At 44.4% G+C, this 19,515-nt stretch overlaps 1 protein-coding gene across 1 annotated transcript in view; it reads right to left on the minus strand.

The window, feature by feature from the left end:
- ANKRD55 (ankyrin repeat domain 55) overlaps positions 1 to 19,515 on the minus strand; it is a 167,068-nt gene that overhangs the window by 49,324 nt on the left and 98,229 nt on the right. The window contains exons 5-7 of the mRNA XM_040977549.1: positions 13,809 to 13,939; positions 10,025 to 10,134; positions 199 to 259 (exon numbers count right to left, since the gene is read on the minus strand). Of these exons, the coding sequence (XP_040833483.1) occupies positions 199 to 259; positions 10,025 to 10,134; positions 13,809 to 13,939 (302 nt within the window). The remainder of the gene's footprint in view (positions 1 to 198; positions 260 to 10,024; positions 10,135 to 13,808; positions 13,940 to 19,515) is intronic.

Below are 19,515 nucleotides of genomic sequence, written 5' to 3' on the forward strand. Positions count from 1 at the left end.
GTAGTAAATCCTTTCCTGTTAGACACTGTCCACACCCACGGCAGGGACACACGGCTGCCTGAGGATTAGTGTGTGGATACAGGCTTCCATTTCAGAGGAGAGGCGCAGCTACGTGGTGCATCCCCTCCTCGTGCCTTTGCAGAGGAGACTCTGTGGAGCCTCCCCTTCCACCTGCTGCTCCAGCCCGTGCAGACTCACCTCGTTGTCCTGGTGGTTGATCTCACTGAGGCTTGACTGCTGCAACAGAACCGTGAGGAGCCTGCAGGAGAAAGCCAGAGAGAAGCAGTTGGTCGGGGAGCAGTCACTTAAGAAGATGGTCTGAGCTGGACTTGATACCGTTCTCTATTCCTACAATGTCAGCACACACTTCAACAGCAGAATGACGGACTCACGACTGTGGTTGAGGGACTAAACTGCCGTTACCATGCAGGAGAAAAAGGTGTGTGTGAAGGCAGTAGACGGGAGGGTGGAAGGGGAAATCCTTGAGGCTGAGGAACTGCATCATGCGAAACATTTTTTTTTCATTAAAAAAAAAAGGAAATGGATAGTGTAAGAATTGCATCTGTATCTTGTGCATTATATAAAAAAGAAATATAGCACTAAAAAACAAGGGGAAAAGAGAAGGTCTTAGAAATGTTATGAAGTGAAGGCTTCCAAAATGAAGGGGGGCCCTACAATTGATCTGGGAAAAGAGCCACGGAAAATGAGCTTGTGTGATAAACAGAGCACCTGTGACAAATACACCTTCTCACCATCTTCTTGCCCATCTAAGAGGAGGGGAAGGGCAGGTCTATGTATCCACTACTGCTTATTCCATTACTTCTTTTTTTAAAAAAAAAAAAGATTTATTTATTTTTATTGGAAAGGCAGATATACAGAGAGGAGGAGGGACAGAGAGGAAGAGCTTCTATCTGTTGATTCACTCTCCAAGCAGCCTCAATGGCTGGAGCTGAGCCAATCTGACACCAGGAGCCAGGAGCTCCTTCTGGGTCTCCCACACAGGTGCAGGGTCCCAAAGTTTTGGGCTGTCCTCCACTGTTTCCCCAGGCCACAAGCAGGGAGGTGGATAGGAAATGGGGTGGCTGGGATTAGAACCGGCACTCATATGGGATCCCTGCATGTTTAAGGCGAGGACTTTAGCCACTAGGCTATTGCACTGGGACCTCCATTATTTTTATGTTAGGCATAAAGGGTAGTTGCAATCTGCATCACTTCTAGTTACACAGGTTGTGCCTTTTATTTACCTATTTTTAAAGATGTACATATTTATCTGAAAGGCAGAGTGACAGAGAGGGAAAGAGATCTTCCATTTGCTAGTTCACTACTCAAATAACCATAATGGCCAGGGCTGGACCAGGAGCCAGGAGCCAGGAACCTCATCTGGGTCACTCATGTGGGTGGGAGAGGCCCAAGTACTTGGACCATCTTCCACTGCTTTCCCAGTTACTTTGGCAGGGAGCTAGACTGGAAATGGAGAAGTCAGAACTGAACAATGGCAGCCCATATCATGGCTTTTAAATGCATAGATTATGCCAGCAGGTAGCCAACATTTATAGTTTTGCTGCTTCTTTATAAAATACACAACTATTCAAGGATAAGGGTGGGTGTTATGGTACCTGTATCCCAAAGCATAGTGCCGATTTGAGTCCTGGCATTTCTGCTTTGAATCCAGCTTTTTGCTAATGCATTCCAGGAGGCAGCAGATGATAATTCAAGTGCATGGGCCCCTGCTGCCCTCATGGGAGACAAAGATGAAGTGGCTAGCTCCTGGCTTTGGCCTGACTCCTGGCTATTGTGGGTGTATGGGGTGTGAAACCCATGGAAATATCTGTCTCCCTTTCAAGAACATAAAAATATATAAACTAATAAAGAAGCTAATATCAAAGCATGAGATTAATCAGTGTGAAACTACCACCACGATTGTCAAGTTCTAGCTCTTGCTTGGTTTGGGTGCCTCTAACAGAGATTGGCACTCTGTTTGTAAGAGGACAACTGAGTAAACAAGCGATGGCCCAGGACTGGCACTCCGGGCTCTCAGCCAAGCCCTGGCACTCACTGCCTCTATGATCTCAAGCAGCTTACTCACCCTCTCTGTGCCTGATTGTTCACCTGAAAGGAGGGGGTACAAAACATACCCATCTTACAGCTCAGTAGGAGTAAAGAAATTCAAACACCTAAAGCCCTGACACCACGCCTGGAAAACAATTTGAACCTCAGCCCCATCTCAGAATCTCCTGTGGATATTTTTTGAACCCCGCAAGTACCTCCAAGTCTCTAACTCAGGAGGCCTGGGGAGGAAGCAGCTTCTAGAGTTTAAACAATCTGCCCAGGGGACCATCACTATAACACAGCACGTGAAGCTGTTGCTTACGATACTAGTAACTGAGAGCAGAACATCGGCTCGAATCCTGGCTGCTCTGTCTCCTATCCTGCTGCCTGCTAAAGCACCTGTGAAAGCAGTGGATGATGGCCCAATTGCTTCAGTTCCTGCTACCCATGTGGGAGACCCGGATGGAGTTCCAGGCTCCTGGCTTGGGTCTGGCCCAACCCCCCAAATGGCAGCCATTTAGAGAGTGAACCAGCAGATGGAAGAGCTCTGTGTCTCTGTCTCTACTTCTCTGCAACTCTTTCACATATGTTTATTGTCTCCCAGCAATAAAAAAATCTGATACCCTAAATAGTAAGTTGCTGCTGACAGAATAGAAAGATGGTGTCATTGTATTGCCTTGGTAGAGAATGAAATTCCAAAAGGCCTTCAAAGGGGTTGAGCTTCTGTGGAGGCAGAAGAGCTAGGCAGCTGTGGCTTTTTAAATCTAGATTTTTTTTTTTTTTTGCAGATTTGGGAGCTTACATCTAGTCTTAACCATTTCTGTGATCTAAGTCTGGTTTTAACCACTGTCTTATTTGGGGAGCCAAGATAATGCTTCGACTTAATCCTGGCCTTGCGTGAGGCCCTCCAAGCTTCCAAATCCTCATGGATTAAATAGGGCCGATGACAGCAATGGTGTTGAGGACGGGCTGAAGCAGCAGGCGAGAGCTCCCTGAGCAGGTTCTGTGAATGGACGTGCCTGTGTGTGGGAAGCATGCCTCTTTATGCTCTTGAGATCCTAGAGCCATCCTCAGTGCCCTTGGAATAACGTGAGAAAAGGAACGGCTTTGGGAGTGATGCTATGTGTGAGATTATATTTCATCACTAAAGTATTTTCTTTTGTAAGTGCTTGCAGAGGGGTGCCTGTTCCCTGTCTTTCCTTCTCCCCATCTTCCTCCTCCTCCTCCTTATCCCCACACCCTGCCCTCCTTACTGGCTGTTGTCTAATCTTTAGAGTCCACCGATATGAATCGCTGAAAGAAGAGCAGGAGGGGAAGGCCAAGGTCAGGGGAAGGCCCAATGTGGCTGTTTTCAGTGGCGCCTGAGCAAATCCAGCCTGGTACTTCTGGGGGTGCTCCTGAGCCAGCACTTTGAGAGGGAGGGAGAGGCTCTGCCCAGACAGAGGAGGAGTGGAAGAGCAAGATCTCTTGGCCCAGCCCAGTGGGATTCCACAGGTCGCCAGATGATCCTGCACCTGGGTTATTTTTCTTTTTGTTCTCCATTCCAAGCCCTTCTTGGCAGTGTCTTGGTCTGAGGCTGACCTCAAAGGACAGCAGCCTTAGGCTCCTTGCCTTTGGACTTTTCCTGGCTTTGGCACATAGGAGAACTGGCAAGCAGGAGGAGGAAGGAGGGAAGGCATCTTATTTCTGGCCATGAGCACCTTCCTCTGCCAAGTTCTGGGTTCCTGCCAGGCAGGCCCCTTCGCTGCAGCTCCAGCTACCATCCTGGCTCTCAGAGGCTCCAGGGACCACTCCTTGCCTTGCCTTTTGGCTGAGGAGGTGATGGTATTTTCAGTCTTTTCAGAGGAGGTAAGGTGGGGTGAGAAACAACCATCAGCTCTGGCTGGTCAAGTTCACTTTCATGGTTGTTTCCTTTTAATATCCCATGCTTTCCTTATCATGCCCTTGAGTGATTCATATCAATCTATGTTGTCTGATTCCATTAATTTCTTAGTCTGTAGGACTTATTGATTCTGGACACATGTTTACAGATGACAGCTCTTTCCTGCCTCTCTAAGAGCAGAAACTTGAGGTCTACATTGATTGCTGATGTCACAGCAATACAGCTTAAACTAGAAGGCAGGTATCTTGTTTCCAACCAGGGGCACCTTTGCTGTTCTGTGGTGTACAAGTGATTCATGTCTAAGTTTCATGACCAGACAACCAGCAGGTATCTTGAGTCCATTTTCTGAAGGCTCTGCTCTTGTGCAGTGAGGCCCACAACCCCTCGCTGACCACTACTCTAGGTCTTGTCTGTTCTCATCTCTCCAAAGCAAGGTCCACCTCACCCCAGGTCCCTGGGCAGCAGGCCCAGGTCCCCAGCTGGGGCCTTGGCAGATAGGCAGTGTGTGACAAGAGCACAGAGGCGGGGCCAATCTGCCTGTGCAACAGTGCCTCACTTCCCACCTCCATCCCAACCAATGACCCTGGACATGCAATGGAACACTGATGCCTACACAATCAAAAAATAATAATAAAACTTGTTTCCTAAAGATGTGCTGTGATTTGAAATAAGTCGATCCATACAAAGCACTTAGAATAGTGCTTCTGTGCTATTGCCAAGTCTTATACAATGATTTTTTAAAAATTGCTATCTTATATTTTTTGGTCATCATTAGGTGATGTGTGTATGTGTGTGAGAAAATGCTATTGGCATCTTAAGAGAGACCGATTTCTACAGGTTTTCCCATCTTTTTGGCCCCTTGGGCTGCTGTTCTCAGTCCAGGCCAGTCCAGTTGTAAAGGGACAGGGGTGGAGTGGAGAAATAGTCCACAGGCCAGCTGTTGCCCCCTTTCACTCCTGAAGCTGCCAGGGTGTACGCGTTGTGTTGTGTAGTGAAACATCCATGACCACATGTCAGAGCACATTGCTTAATAACTAGAGAACAGCACCCCAAGGAAGTGATTTCCTTCCGCCTCTGACTGTAGTCAAGAGCGATGAAAAGAGGCAGAGTGCTGGTGCCATCGTTGTGGGGGGCGGGGGGGAAATCTCTTGGTAACCATGGAGACCATGAAAAAGCCCTTCACAGAGCCCTTGGCTGCTTTCAGATGAAATCGTTGCTTCTCTTCCAACACTAGCATGTGCAGTGTTGTACAAACATGGCTCGCCTCTTTGGCGCTTTGTCTTGGTGACCATGGCCCCTCTTTCACATGGATGCCCCTTGAATGTCCCCTCCCAGGGAGCCAGAAAAGCTCTGGAGAGCAGAAAGGGAGAGAACCAATGTGGATCTGTGGGAAAGCAGAGGATACAAAGAAGGAAGGGGACTTGTGCGATAATACCTGCCCTCCCTGGCTTCAATCCATACCTCGGGCCATGACTATAAACACTCCCACGTCAGTTTCCATCCCTGGCGAGTAGGGCTTGAGTGAAGGTTGGAGCTGGGACTTGACTCGTTTGCTAGGGAATTGAACCCATCAGAGAAGCAAGATCCCCTCCGCCCCTAGAGTAAAAGGGCTAATCAAGGCATCCCCCTGGCTTGTTTATATGTAGCTATGGTTTGAGGCTTCCCTCTTCATATGGAACTTCCCACACTCCTTATGGAAGGAGCTTGCTGTGTGGAACTCTAAAGCTCAGCAGATTTTTAAACTGCCTATCTAGGTGTGTGGCCACAAACCAGGACTGGAAATACTGGTCATGATTAGGAGGAAATATAGGTGCACCTGCGTGAGCGAAGGGAGTTTCCCAGAAGCTGAATGAATGACCTTAACACAGTGCTTTAATGCATTAACTTCATGATGGAGTTTAATACGGTCCCAGGGGCCATGCAAACAGGAGTCAGTTCCTTCCCGGATGTTCCTTGCAGTGAACATGCAGTAGAGTGGGCTGTGGACTGTGTGTTCACAGACACGTGTGCATTTCCACACTCCCTGTGGACCAAGGTGAAGAAGGCCAGGGTGGGAGTTAGTGGTGGCCCGGCAGCTTCTCATTCTTTGGCACAGGGTCTGTGCTATGGGTCTCCACTGATGCTGCCTTGTGATAACTACCGTTGTCGTTAATATCACCTTCATCATCACCAACAGATTCTTGAACACAGACAACATACGAGGCACTGTGGTCAATACGTTTCATACATTTTCTCGTTTGTATCTGCTGCCTTATCTATGAGTATTTGGGGAGACTGTTTCCAGGTCTCCCTGTATCTTTACTCAGTTTCACAGAGACTCAAAGCCCTCATATAAAAATGGCCTCATATTTGCATAGAACCTTCCCACATTCTCTTTCACACCTGCAAATCTGCTCTAGATTGCAGATAACACCTGTTACGTTATAAGTGCTCCATAAACAGTGGGTATTCTGCACTGTTTAGTGAGTAATGACTAAAAGAGTTTGTACATGTTCATTTTTTTCCTGACACATGGCATGCTGACTCTGCAGAGGCAGAACTCACGGAAATGGAAAGTCAACTCCTATAGATTCCCCTATTTCCTAGAAAACCAAAAGCCAGCTGAGTTACAGCATGCCAACCAGTCTGAGATGGAAGAAGATTCAAACTCAGACCGACTCCGGGCCACCCTCTTTCTCCACCTGATGAGGACTTTAGGTGGTTTCACATCCATGCAGTAAAACAAGAATCAGAGGAAGCTAGATAAAGAGAAATCAGGGGAAGGATAGAGGAGGTGTGGTCTCTTGTCCTGTAATGTATGCCAGAGGTGGCATAGAAATCAAATTCTAACTTTCTAGACATGTACAGAAAGAAATAAGATTATAAGTCATACTATAGGCATGTTAAAAATTAAAAAAAAGATTATTTCTCATGAAAAATACAATTTTCCTTCCTTCTTTCTTCAGTAGAAACTTTTCTTGTGGTTTTACATATGAGAGTTCTTAAATACTGCAATTAACAAGAGCTGCCTGATCATGAGTCAATATATTATATTATTGCATAAAGGGTATTTCTTAACAAGTCCTTTCCATGTGGGCTGAGGACTTATGGACAAAATATGGTCATTACAGCAAATTCCACAGGGCCTACAACTGAAGGCCTCGGGAGCACAGCAGAGACACTGGGCAGGTCATCAATTAGCTTCACACATGCAGTGAGCATTCAGTGTCCCTGCCATACCTGCTGTTCCTCCTACACAATGAGGAGGGACCTGTTAGCAGCCATGTGAAGATGTGGCAAGGATGAGATGAGATGGCACCTGCACAGCCCTGGGAACTGAGCTTAGAGCACTTGGAACTCAGCTTGGAAAATTACTAGTGTGGTGATCCTCCTGCTCGCCCTCATCATAGGTGAAGTTCAGGCCCCCATGCTCTAGTGGCCAGCCACGTTGGCCTAATATGGTGCTCACCTGGGAAAATTGAGCAGTCAAATAAGGTCATGTGGCAAAATAAGAGGTCACTGCCTTCCCATTGTGGTTGTAAGAACAGAGAATACCCACAGGCCAGACTAAGCTCTTACTTTTCACGTAAAACTATTCGAAGCCCATGCTGACACACAAACAATAGACTGGAATGAACCTGTGATGGAAAATCTGTTATCAAGCTCTGTCACGCCATAAAATTTCTCCATAAAACAGCCATAAAATATTTAATTTCTTACAATATAATTCCATAGGAATCTTTTAAGGCAAATGAGACTCCAACTGTTTGGTAAGTTTCCAAACTAAACAATTTGTTATATGGGGTGTTATGGTTTAACTCGATTACTTTCTTGGAGAACATTTATTAGAAATAATGATTTGGTTTTAAAATAATCTTAACCTTGGGATTTTATTACTTAAAGTAGCTAGTATTACTGTAATAAAAGCAGAATTTTATCTTTCAGAATTACTTAAATGCCCATTTAGGACAATAAAACCATATCATCTACTCACCCAGGGCGGGGGCAGGGTCATTAGGTACAATTTCCAAAGAAGTGGAAGCCACAGTTTTTTGCTTTTCCGGGTATAGCAATGAAATGTAGATCGTGTGGAGTCTGGAGCCATTGCTGGGCTTGAAATCAACAAACAGGTCCACAAAAAGAAGATGCACCAAATGTTCTCCAAGAAAGTAATCGAGTACAATTGGGTTGGTTTTCAATTTATTATTATAGTGACTTCAGAGGATTGGTTGAGAATGTAATTTCTGCAGTGTAGGTTTGGTTTATCCCTCCTGCACCAGGGGTGAATGGCGGACACGGCCAAGTTTTTCACCAAAATCCATGCCTTTCGTGGATTGTAGTCACTGCTGAGGCGTAGATTCCTTGGCTCAAAACTACATTCCCCAGAGCACTCAAACGCAGTCAAATGGCTAGCCTTCACTGGAGCAACAGAAATAGAAATGAACGTGTCCTTTGCAAGCTGAAGATTTTCCCCATCTACAGGCTGAATGGCATTTTGTGATCCAGAAAATGATGGAGAAACAAAATGAAGAAGCAGGGTTCCCTGAACCACCAGATGTGGAGGACAGTCAGCCACCATCTGTGGTTACCTACCTTGGAATGTTACATGTCAAAGAAATACATTTTTTTTATTGTGTTAAATCACTGTAATTTTAAGATTTGTTTGTTATAACAGCTGTAATTGCCATAACTCAAGAGGGTTTTTACCTTCTATCATGGTTAGTAGGTTTTGAAATGGCCTCCTCCTGGGGCTGGTAAAAGCGAGCAAGCAAGTAGAGCGAATCAAGGCCAAACCATATTAAAAGCCACACTTTCAATTTCTTGGGAAAGCAGTATGATCTTGTGACTAAATGTTTGACTAGGTTTTCTGGAAAAACTCTCCTGTTATTTTGCCCCCCACTCCTGTTCAAAAGGACAGAAGGGAGTTTGATGTCCACTGAGTGCAGAATGTCTGGGCTCCTTGTTTCTTCTCTAAACTTCCCTGTTTTGTTGGGCTTTGGGTAAATCCTAGCGATCTGCTATTTCTGGATCTAGTCCAAGATAATAAAAAGCATGCCTTTGGAACAGTCCTGGAATTTCCCAAGCTCCTTGCCTTTCCTGTAACAGAGACTGAAATGAAGAGATCTTGTTATCCCACAGCCTGGAAGTTGGTGGTGTTGCTCCAAGCCCCACCCCAGACCCGAGAGCTCTAGGTTTTGGTTCTGGACACAGCTTCAGAGGGTGGAGCACAGTAGATGATCTTCCCTTGATGCTGGCTGACGGGAGGCTGGGAGCTGAGCAGAGGCAGGCTCTGTACTGCACAGGTTCTGGAAGGTCCCAAAGTATTACCTTTTCCATTGTAGAGGCTGCTGCTACCTGCTGATGAAGTGGGGAGCAGACAGGTGCTTTCGCAAGACAGGAGACCGAGGCCAGCTAGACCACAGCAATGGACGAGAAAGTGGCTCTTAGTCTGGGCAGAGCAACTACGGTTGCTCCATTATATTACAAAAATATGATCTTTGTGAAGGTCTTTCTTCACATGGTGTCCAGAGGCACACATTTCCCGCTTTCTCTCTAAGCCCCAGCCTTCCTGCCTTGGGTTCCTTGCTCCATTCCCAGCACCTACACACAGGCCTGACCCTGGAATGCAGACACCCATTTTGCTGTCCACTCGTGGCTTCTGCTGCTGCTGCTTCTTTTTTTTTTTTTTTTTTAACCAGTTTGATTTTCTTCCTAATGGAAATGACCATTTATTTGTTCACTTAACTCTTTCATTGGAATGCAAGTTCTGTGACGTCAGAGACTCTGGTTTACTCCTGAACAGGGAAGAACTAAAGGCCAGGCTTGGTCCCCAATAAACTCTTCCTAAGTAATTAGTGGCTAATTGAATGAACAAATGAATATATGTATTCTGATGCTGACAACATTTCTTCTCAAGCACTTGGAGGTACAGGTTATCAACACAAGAGAGGAATGAGATTAGAGTTGAAGACTGCTCTAGGGTCTCTTGTTGGGGCACTGGTCATTGTAACCTTAGAAACAATAAAGAATAGCTTTTGTTCTAATCAGCCACTAAGGGGTAGCTGGGATGACCATCTTACACAGGTTGGGTTCCTTCCAAGCTGCCCTGCTTACCTCACGTCAGGCTCAGCAGTGGCAGCGTGCAGTGGCAGGCGCCCATTCTTGTCTGGGATGTTGTGCTTGGCACCATTTCTGAGCAAACTTACACAGCCTTCCAGCCAACCCTGAAACACAGAGACAGCCACATCCTTACATAACACAGGTGCACAACGCACAGACCAATCCACTTTCCTTAGCTTTTTCTTCCTTTTTTGGTTTGTCTAAGTGTTTGGTTTCTTAGCGTTGAAGTGGTCAAGGACCCCGGCTCTGATTTAGACCCCTCTGTTAGGGGGTCAGAGGGCTTGAGGTACAGATTCCCACCTAACATCCCGGAACATCACCCTGCCAGAGGGTGGCTGACCCTGTGTGCCCCCGCCTCCCTCACCTGTTCCCTGGCATTCTCCTTTCATGGTCAGACTGTATCAGCTGTTCCGATAAAGTTGGCATACCCTTGGAGGGTAACAGCTCCAGCCTCTCCAGCGTGTTTAGCCCCCAAGCATGTTTGTCAGTAGTCTACCTTACATGTCATGAGCCAATTCTAAAAGATCAGACTCTTTTGTCTTGTGTGGGTCTCCACCTGCACACTGTGCCTCAGTTGAACTATGTCTAATAAACATGGCTTCTAGTTCGGGTTTCTTTGCTGGGAGCCACAAAATGGCGGCATCCTGCTTATTCTAGACAGTCCCCATCCTGATGCTCTCAAGCCTATTCTGGGTCTTTACCAATGGTTGAACCCTGCTGTTTTGTAGAACACCCTTTCTGATGTGGACAGCCTAGATCACCGTATACGGGCTATTACTAACACCCTTTAAGGGTTTTCCTTTACTGTGTTGTGCCCACTCATTCCCTAAGAAACTTTGTGTGAAAGTTTGATTGTCTATTAATTATCCAGACTGAGACCTGACATCGCCACATTTCATGTTTGTGCCTGCCTTGGTCAACATGTACAACTGGGTCAACTTCACTCCTTTCCCACTGTAAGAGGCAGGGCATAATCCATGGCTTTTCATCTGTACTATAACTGACTCAAGCCTACTGATACCCAATCTTGGCTCATACACTGATGGCAATGCCACCGGTGCACACTCAGAACCTCGTGGGTTACTCATTCAATGGCAGATACACTCACAAACAAATGTTATTGTAAAGAACACTGCTAACTCTTTGTTTCGTTCATTAGCAGGTTTTCTGCCTTTCTGCCCATTCACGTATAGTTAAGCTTCAAGACTACCTAGTGAGGAGACAAAGATGACTGAAGGTTTTCCCCTCCTGATTTTGCAATATTGGAAAAATGTTAGTAAATGCATGGAGAGGGGAGATAATAATGAGAAAATCTTAGCTTTGGCAACATCTAAGGGAAATAATCTAACAAGAGAAGGACATCAAAATTCATCAGTGTGCATGTTGACTTGGTTTATGCAGAATTCCCCAATAACATGATGCTAATTCGAAAAGATACACCATTTTTTTGTAATAGTCACTTTCCAGGAATCGTTTCTGAAAATCCCTCATATGTATTCACTTCAAGATTTTTTTTTAACCACTAAGAAATGTGCTTTAATTTTATTCTCCATTTCTTGAATATGCTTGTATCTAAGTCTTAAGCAGATTTTTTTTGGCATTGTCAGTGTTGATTCAGAGTTCACTAATGTATTAAATCTGCTTTTAGCTGTTAATGTCTAAGTCATCAAATCTCTGATTAAAAGGAGAAAATACAATCAGAACACCCAAAGGAAACACGCCTGGACATGTTTTATAGTTGCCAATAATTTACAGCTTTGAAAAAGCAGGAAAAAATTTTTTTTTTGGTTGGGGGTGTAGCTTGAAATGTTTTCAATTATTTTGTAACATTTCTTGGAGGAACTCCATGTGAATATGTAGTGATTTTTTTCTCTTTAGAGAATAATATCAAATAAATAGCCCTTGAAGATGGTCATCCAGAAGCAACAAGTGAGTTTTGCACCTGTTAACTGTTGGTGACCCCACATGTGTGTTTCCTTCTGTTATCATGCACCTAGGAGAGTACTTTTATTACTTCTCACAGGTGGGCACAGAGGCACCTGGCAGCAAAGTGACCAATCCAACGTCTCCCATCTATGATGCATTTTTCTGTCTACTGAGTTTGGAGTTGTGAGAGCCAATGTCCGATATTCCTTTTGTCAAATTTCTCTTTAACATTTGAATCCAAACATTATGAGGAGACAGTGGGGGCAGCACACAGCACAATTCTTTAAGATCCATGTTGCTGGGGAATGTTGGGAGGGTTGGGAGGGTCATGGCTTTAGGGAGCTGCACAGATGTGGAAACATGGTAAGAAGCTGCCCTCATACAGGCTCCACCCTCACAGAGCCTGGGAGCACTTTCCCAGAGAGCTGTGCACAGAGGTGTCTCCCTTGAGGCTCCGGGAGTTATCCATCATGGTTCTCTGTGGCCTGGAGGAAAGTTCCTCCCCAGGAGCTGTCCTGGAGAAATCTGAAATTATAAGTTTCAGAATTCTGAAGGAAGTACAGTAGTTGTGTAACTTCAGAGACTTCTTGTACCCTTTTCTCCATTATTTGATCTAAGTGTTCTCTTTTTGCCAGCTCCAATACCAACAGTCTTTGGCAAGAGCAGTTACTGGGGCACATGCTAAAAGGGACAGTCAGGGAGGTTGGTCCCATGTCTGTCTGGGATATGAGACCTCAGCTAGGGTGAGAAGAATAGCGGTTTTCAGGCTCCAATGGGCATGCGAATTACCAGGGAGGTTTTAAAATTTTTCATACCACCCTGCTGCTACCACCACCACCAGCAGTCAGTCCCTCTCCCATGGTGTCTGACTTGGGAGGTTAGGGGTATGCCCCAAACCCCTGAATTCGCAACAAAAGCCCCTTGGGGGGGTATGTTGATGCAAGAGACCACTGGGTCATACTTTGAAAAAGAAGTCTCCCAGATTTTGTGCCTGAGTCCTAGAGGAAAAAAAAGCAGAGATAGATTTAATATATATAGAAACATACATACATATGCATATTTACATATATGTATGTGTGAATATATATATATATATATATATGGCGTGGGGTGTGAGGTGCCCACATCCCCTATCAGAGGTCTGATTCTAGCAATTTGTTAATGTGCTCCCTGGGAGGCAGTAGTGATGGATGAAGCACTTGGGTCCCTATCACCCACATGGGAGATCTGGATTGCTCTTAACTTTGCTTTGACCCGGCCCTGGCTGTTGCTGGCAGCAGTGCTGGTCATGATGAAGATTGCTGGGTGTCACCTTGTTAAGGATAAATCATAAGCCTCATACAGGGGTTAGGACTTGCTTGCCATGGACTCAAGGCAGCCCCAGGGTTGCCTAAAATAATCATAGGTTGGGAAGATTTTCAACAAGACATAGCCAAGCACACATTCAAGTTGGGAAATGCTAGCTGCACTCTCTCCTAGCAAACACTGGCATGATACAACTTAAAAATGGAGCCTGGTCTGAATGTGGAGCCCTGTGTTAGATGTTGTCCTGGAGCGATGTGGAATTTCTCTTCCAACCCCACCAATCCCACTTTTCCCAGGCCCCATCTTTCCTTCCCCACATTCTTTAGCTTCTAGCCAACTAATCCTACCCTCCCAGGTAATAACTGGATCATAAACATATGACAACCCTTTCAGATATTTACGGAGGGCCTTGCAGTCACTGAGGGTATCTAGAAATATCCCAAAGGAAACCGATGTCAAGACAGCAAAGACCGTTTCTCCAAGGGTGATGTCACTGCTCTTATAGCATGACCTGCCCCTTAGCTCCTTGGCAGATACAAGTCAGTACCAGGTATGTTGCCAGACACAAGCTCGTGCGGCCATAAGCGTCCTGCATGTTAATATTGGCTCCCATCTTCAACAGCAGCTTCACTGTGTCCACTTGACGTCCAGAAACCGCATGCATCAAGGGTGTGCATCCTGGAATGAGACATTTCAACAGCCTTTACAAATGTTTGACTTGGGAAATTGATGAGCCAACTTTATTTCTTCACTGGCTCTACCTTCAGCAATACATCCCCAGTTGGTGAAGTGCATTGGATGAGGGTAAGAAGATGATAATTTCTATACTTCTATCAAAGATGTAATTTTTTCTGATTTTTTCCCCCTCCAGTCTTCTGTAATTTTGCAATAAACTGTTAACATTTTTTGAATAGATGAAAGAATTGGCTTATTACTGCCTTGGGCACCAACACACTTTGGGATAGAACAGGCAGGTTGGTCTGGTCTTGGCCTGAACAATACAAAATCTGGAAGTGGTTTTGGAAGGTAGTTCCATCAGGCAGACAGGTCTGAGACAAAGGCAGACACAGACGGGGTGGATGGTAGAAAGCTGTGATGATGGCCTAGCTTGGATTCCACAAATTCTTGCCAAAAAGAGCCACATGTACTGAAATATTTTCTTGTTTTTGCAGTAAATAAAGGCCAAGACTTTTGTTTTAAATGTATTTGTTTCCTGAATAAAAGTCGACGTGAAGCCACCTGTCTGATAACGTGGCAGGGCTGTGTGAGGTGCAGATCGGTGGCTTCATGCTGTTCAGATTCGACTCCTTGCACAACTGTGCCTTTCTGACGTGTCTTTCGATTGCTGTGTTGAGACTGTGGTCCTGTTCTGTGTGAACTGTAAATGAGGCCCCTCAGAGCTCTCCAAAGTGGGCAAGCACCAGGACTGCTGTAGTCACTGCAAGATGCAGCTGGCACCCTCAGTGTTGTCCAACTTTTTCCCCTCCAACACTCCCTGAGGCTGCTGCTCTGGCCAAAGGCAGCCAGGAAGTGGCTGGACCTTAACATAGTGGAAACGTTGACTCTTTCCCTTCCTCTCTCCCTTCCTCTCTCCCTTCCTCCCTTCATTCCTTCCTTTACAAATTTTTAACTTTATTATTATTATTATTATTTTCATCTGAAAGGCTGAGTTACAGTGAGAAGAGACAATGAGAGGTCTTCCATCCACAAGTTTACTTCCCAAAAGGTCCCAAAGACCAGAGCTGGGCCAGTCTGAAGCTGGGAGTCAGGAGCTTCTTCCAGGTCTCCCTTGTGGGTGTAAGGACCTGAATACTACTTGGGACATCCTTTGTTACTTTCCCAGGCCATTATCAGGGAGGGAGGTAGGAAGTGGAACAGCTGGTATTGAAGCAGTGCCTCGTGGGATGCTAGTTTGATAGATGGAGGATTCGCCTGTTATGCTACTACATCGGGCTTCCTTGCTTCCTTCCTTTCTTCCTCCCTTCCTTGTCTCCATTCCTTCCTTCCTCTCTCCCACTTACCACCCTTCTTCTCTTTCACTTTCCTTCCTATCATCGCCTTAACTACTGGAGGATAAAATACACGCTGCAGAAGGCAACCACTGAAGCAATCCGTGAATCTGAAATGTTTAGTCAATAAAACGAAAGCACTTCTATTTACCCCCTAACGTATGCTGTCCTTGAGGGTCTAGAGTATTTATACACTTCTCTGAACAAATCTGACTCTGCGGCATAAACTCAAACCCATATTATAATACTCATCACCCTTTCTTTTTCTTGAAGATTTTTATTTACTTAAATTTTTTTAAAAAAATTATTTAATTCTTAATATTGATCACCTAGTTGAGGTGGGTCTTTATTTTTTTCTGTATCAACTCAATATTTTGTACTTACTGTATGCATTTATTGGGAATGCTAACTTGCTTACAACTACACTCATTGAGGCAAGCATTGTGGCATAACACGTCCAGCTACTGTCTGTGCTGGCATCCACATGGGTACCAGTTCAAGTCCCAACTGCTCCACTTCAATCCAGCTTCTTGCCAGTGCGCCTGGGAAAGCAGTGGAAGACGAACCAGGTACACTGTGGCCTTTGGAAGAGTGAACCAGTGGTTGGAAGACACATATCTCTCTGTCTGTCTCTCTCACCACTGCACCCCCACTCTTACTTTGCCTTCTAAATAAGTATCTTTTTTTTAAATGGACTTCTAAACTAGAAGTTGCAAGGGGAATGATTTACAACGCTAATGTTCATCACTGCAACACTGTCACCTGGTACAAGTTAGAAATGCATATGTGAATGCTTGCTCAATAATATTTCTTAATTTTAGAATAATCTCACTAAGGTGTCTCTAACGGTTAACGGAGGAGTGACAAAAAAAACTCACCACCAAATTGAGTTCTAAAATTTGTTTTAAATGGATACACCTTCTTTGTAGGAAAAAAAAATTAAGAAAAGGAAAAATAGGGAGGTCAGCCTTGTGGTGGTGCAGTGGGTTAGGCTGCCATTTGAGACACCTGCATCCTGCATTAGAACTCTGGTTAGAGCCCCGGTGGATCTGCCTCTGATCCAGCTCACAGCTAATACAACTGGGAAAGCAAAAGTAGATGCTCCAAGGGCTTATTTATCAATAAGATGTATTACCAAGGGGTAGCAGTTAAACACAATAGCTAGGTCAGCATAACATAAAAGCGATTCTGAACATCAGTTCTGTGTGGGAACTTAGACTAAGGCCAGAGTAATGTTGGAAATCAATAGGGGAAGAAGTTTCTGGCAAATGGTGCTGACCAATTAACTATAGAAAGGGACAAATTACAATTAAATTCAAATTCCATAACATATGTAAATATATTTCACATGGATTAGAGGCCAGGTATAAGAAACAAAATTTAAGAATTTTTCAAAAAAGATTTTTTTTTATTGGAAGTCGGATATACAGAGAGAAGGAGAGACAGAGATGAAGATCTTCCATCTGATGGTTCATTCCCCAAGTGACTGCAATGGCTGGAGCTGCACTGATCCGAAGCCAGGAGCCAGGAGCTCTTCTAGGTCTCCCACGCTGGTGCAGGGACCCAAGGCTTTGGACTCTCCTCAACTGTTTTCCCAGGCCACAAGCAGGGAGCTGGATGGAAAGGGGGGCTGCCAGAAAACAAACTTGTGCCTAAGTGGGATCCCAGAGGCATGTGTAAGTTGAGGAATTTAGCCACTAGGCTACCATGCCAGGCCCCAAACTTAAGAATTTTTAAAGAAAATACAGAAAAATATCTTTATAGCATCAAGGCTATAAAGGCACGATGGCTCAATTGGCTAATCTTCCCCTGGCAAGTGACTGGATCCCAATATGGGTGCTGGTTCATGTCCCAGCTGCTTCAATTACCACCCAGCTTCCTGATTGTGGCCTGGGGAGGTAGCAGAAGATGGCCCAAAGCCGTGGGACCCTGCATGCTTTCATGTGGGAGACCCAAAAGAAGCTCCTGGCTCCTGGTTGCTGGCTTTGGATCAGCTCAGCTCCAGACATTGAGGCCATTCAGGGAGTGAACCAGCAGATGGAAGATCTTTCCGTCTCTCCTTCTCTCTGTAAATCTACCTTTCCAATGATAACAAAATAAATCTTAAAAAAGAAAAAACCATTAAGGTAGGTAAAATCTCACTGAAGAAGGCACAAAAAAAAGTCTGAACTATGAAGGGAATCTTTTATTAAACTTAATTATGTTTAAATTAAAATTATTGTACTGTATATAAAATTATAAACAAAATGAAATGATTGGGTGACAGTGATTCAATCTATTAACCAAGAAAAGATTATTCACTAAAAAGAATGGCAACAGGACAGAATTAGCAAAGGACACGAAGGGTCTTCAACTATTCTCTAACTCTATTTCTTCAAAAACAAAATCCCAAGACAGACTTGCCAATTGTAAAAATTATAAAATCTGGGTGGTAAGTATCAGTTAAGCTTGACATGTTAGTTCCACACCAGCCATACGTTTGAAATAGTTCACATGTGCAATTAGACACACAGAGGCTGGAGCGGCTGGGTCAGGCATGCCTAGTGTGAAAGTAGCTTTAGTAGCTGGCATCTTTAGATTGTCCTGGTAAGAGCTGCCCATGATGAGGTTGGCGACAGCAAAAGCATGAACCAAGGGAACAACATTTCCACCCATCTTCTTAGCCTCGGGATTTTGAGACTCACAGCCTTGTTCTGGGTAGTTGTGAAGTAGTTATGATATGGTCATGCAATTCCAAAAGCAACATGAATTACTAATATTTATCAAGTGCCTGTTATGTGCCAGGCTTAACTCTAAGCACTCAAGATGGATTAACACATTTGATTCTCATTAAAAATAATAATAACAAAAATTCCCAAATCCTGTAACTCTGTCTGCATTTCATAGATGAGAAAACTGAGACCAAGAGTTCACAGAAAGGTGTGGAGGCTTGTTCTGGGAAGAGCTGGGGAGAATCAGCATAAACGTCAAGGTCCAAGGAGTACCGACTCTGAAACAGCCTGCCTCGGTGGGATATGTGGTGTGCAAATATTTTCTTCCTCTCATGGAGTTTCTCCTGGGATCCTCTCAATAGAGAGGCAAATGTTTTTAATTTCTCCTGAGTTTGTATTTATCAAGTTTTTCCTTTTATGAACTGAACTTACAGTGTTGAGCTGAAAAACTGCTTGTCTAGCCCTACACCCTTAAGATTTTCTTCCATGCTTTTTTTTCCCCAAAAAGTGTAAACTTTCATATTTTAAGTCTGTGAGCCATATTGAGAGTGCAGAATCCTAACCACTAGACCACCAGGGAACTTGAGTCTGTGAGCCATATTGAATTAATTTTTATAAACCGTGTTACTGTGCCTTTTTTCTCTCCTTCTTCCTATCTCCCTCCCTTCCTCCCTCTCCCTTCCTTCCTTCTTCCCTTGCCTTTCCTTCCTCCTTCCTTCTTTCATTCTCTTTTCCTTTACTTCTTGTTTTTTTTTTTGGGGGGGGGGTCTATGAGTGTTGAAATCGCTCCTGCAATACTTGCTGAAAAGGTTTGCTTGAACCAAAGTGCATTTACACTTTCAGCACTTGTGTGGGTTGATTTCTGAGTTCTCTGTTCTTTTCCATTGACCTGTGTGTTAACTCCTCAGCCCGTATGCCATAGATGTGATTTATGCAGCTCTAAGTCTTGAAATTGGGTACAGTGATTCCTCTATTCTTTTTTAAAAAATTGTTTTAAATATCCTACTTCCTTTGTATTTCTATTTATATTTTAGATAGTCTTGTCTATGGCCATAACAAATAGGAGGTTTGGGCAAAAATTATAGTCTCTATCCTATACTAAACTGCAACTTTTTAAAAGTTAGACTATACATGTATACAAATTTGGAAGATGCTCATTGGTTATCTTGTCTTCTAATCTATGAACATGGCATGCCTCTCCTTATATTTAGGTCTTTGATTTGTTTTGACAAATCTTGGGGCTTTTTTTTTTTAAGATTTATTTATTTTCATTGGAAGGGCAGATATACAGAGACGAGGAGAGACAGACAGAGGAAGCTCTTCCATCGGATGAGTCACTCCCCAAGTGGTTGCAATGGCCAGAGCTGTGCCAATCTGAAGTCAGGAGCTCAGAGCCTCCTCTGGGACTCCCATGCAGGTGTAGAATCCCAGGCTTTGGGCCGTCCTTGAATGCTTTCCCATGCTACAAACAGGGAGCTGGATGGGAAACAGAGCTACCGAGATACAAACTGGCGCCCATATGGGATCCTAGCAT

The sequence above is a fragment of the Ochotona curzoniae genome, unplaced genomic scaffold (genome assembly GCF_017591425.1).
Source record: "Ochotona curzoniae isolate NIBS_2020 unplaced genomic scaffold, NIBS_Ocur_1.0 contig_2754, whole genome shotgun sequence".
Taxonomy (NCBI): Eukaryota; Metazoa; Chordata; class Mammalia; order Lagomorpha; family Ochotonidae; genus Ochotona; species Ochotona curzoniae.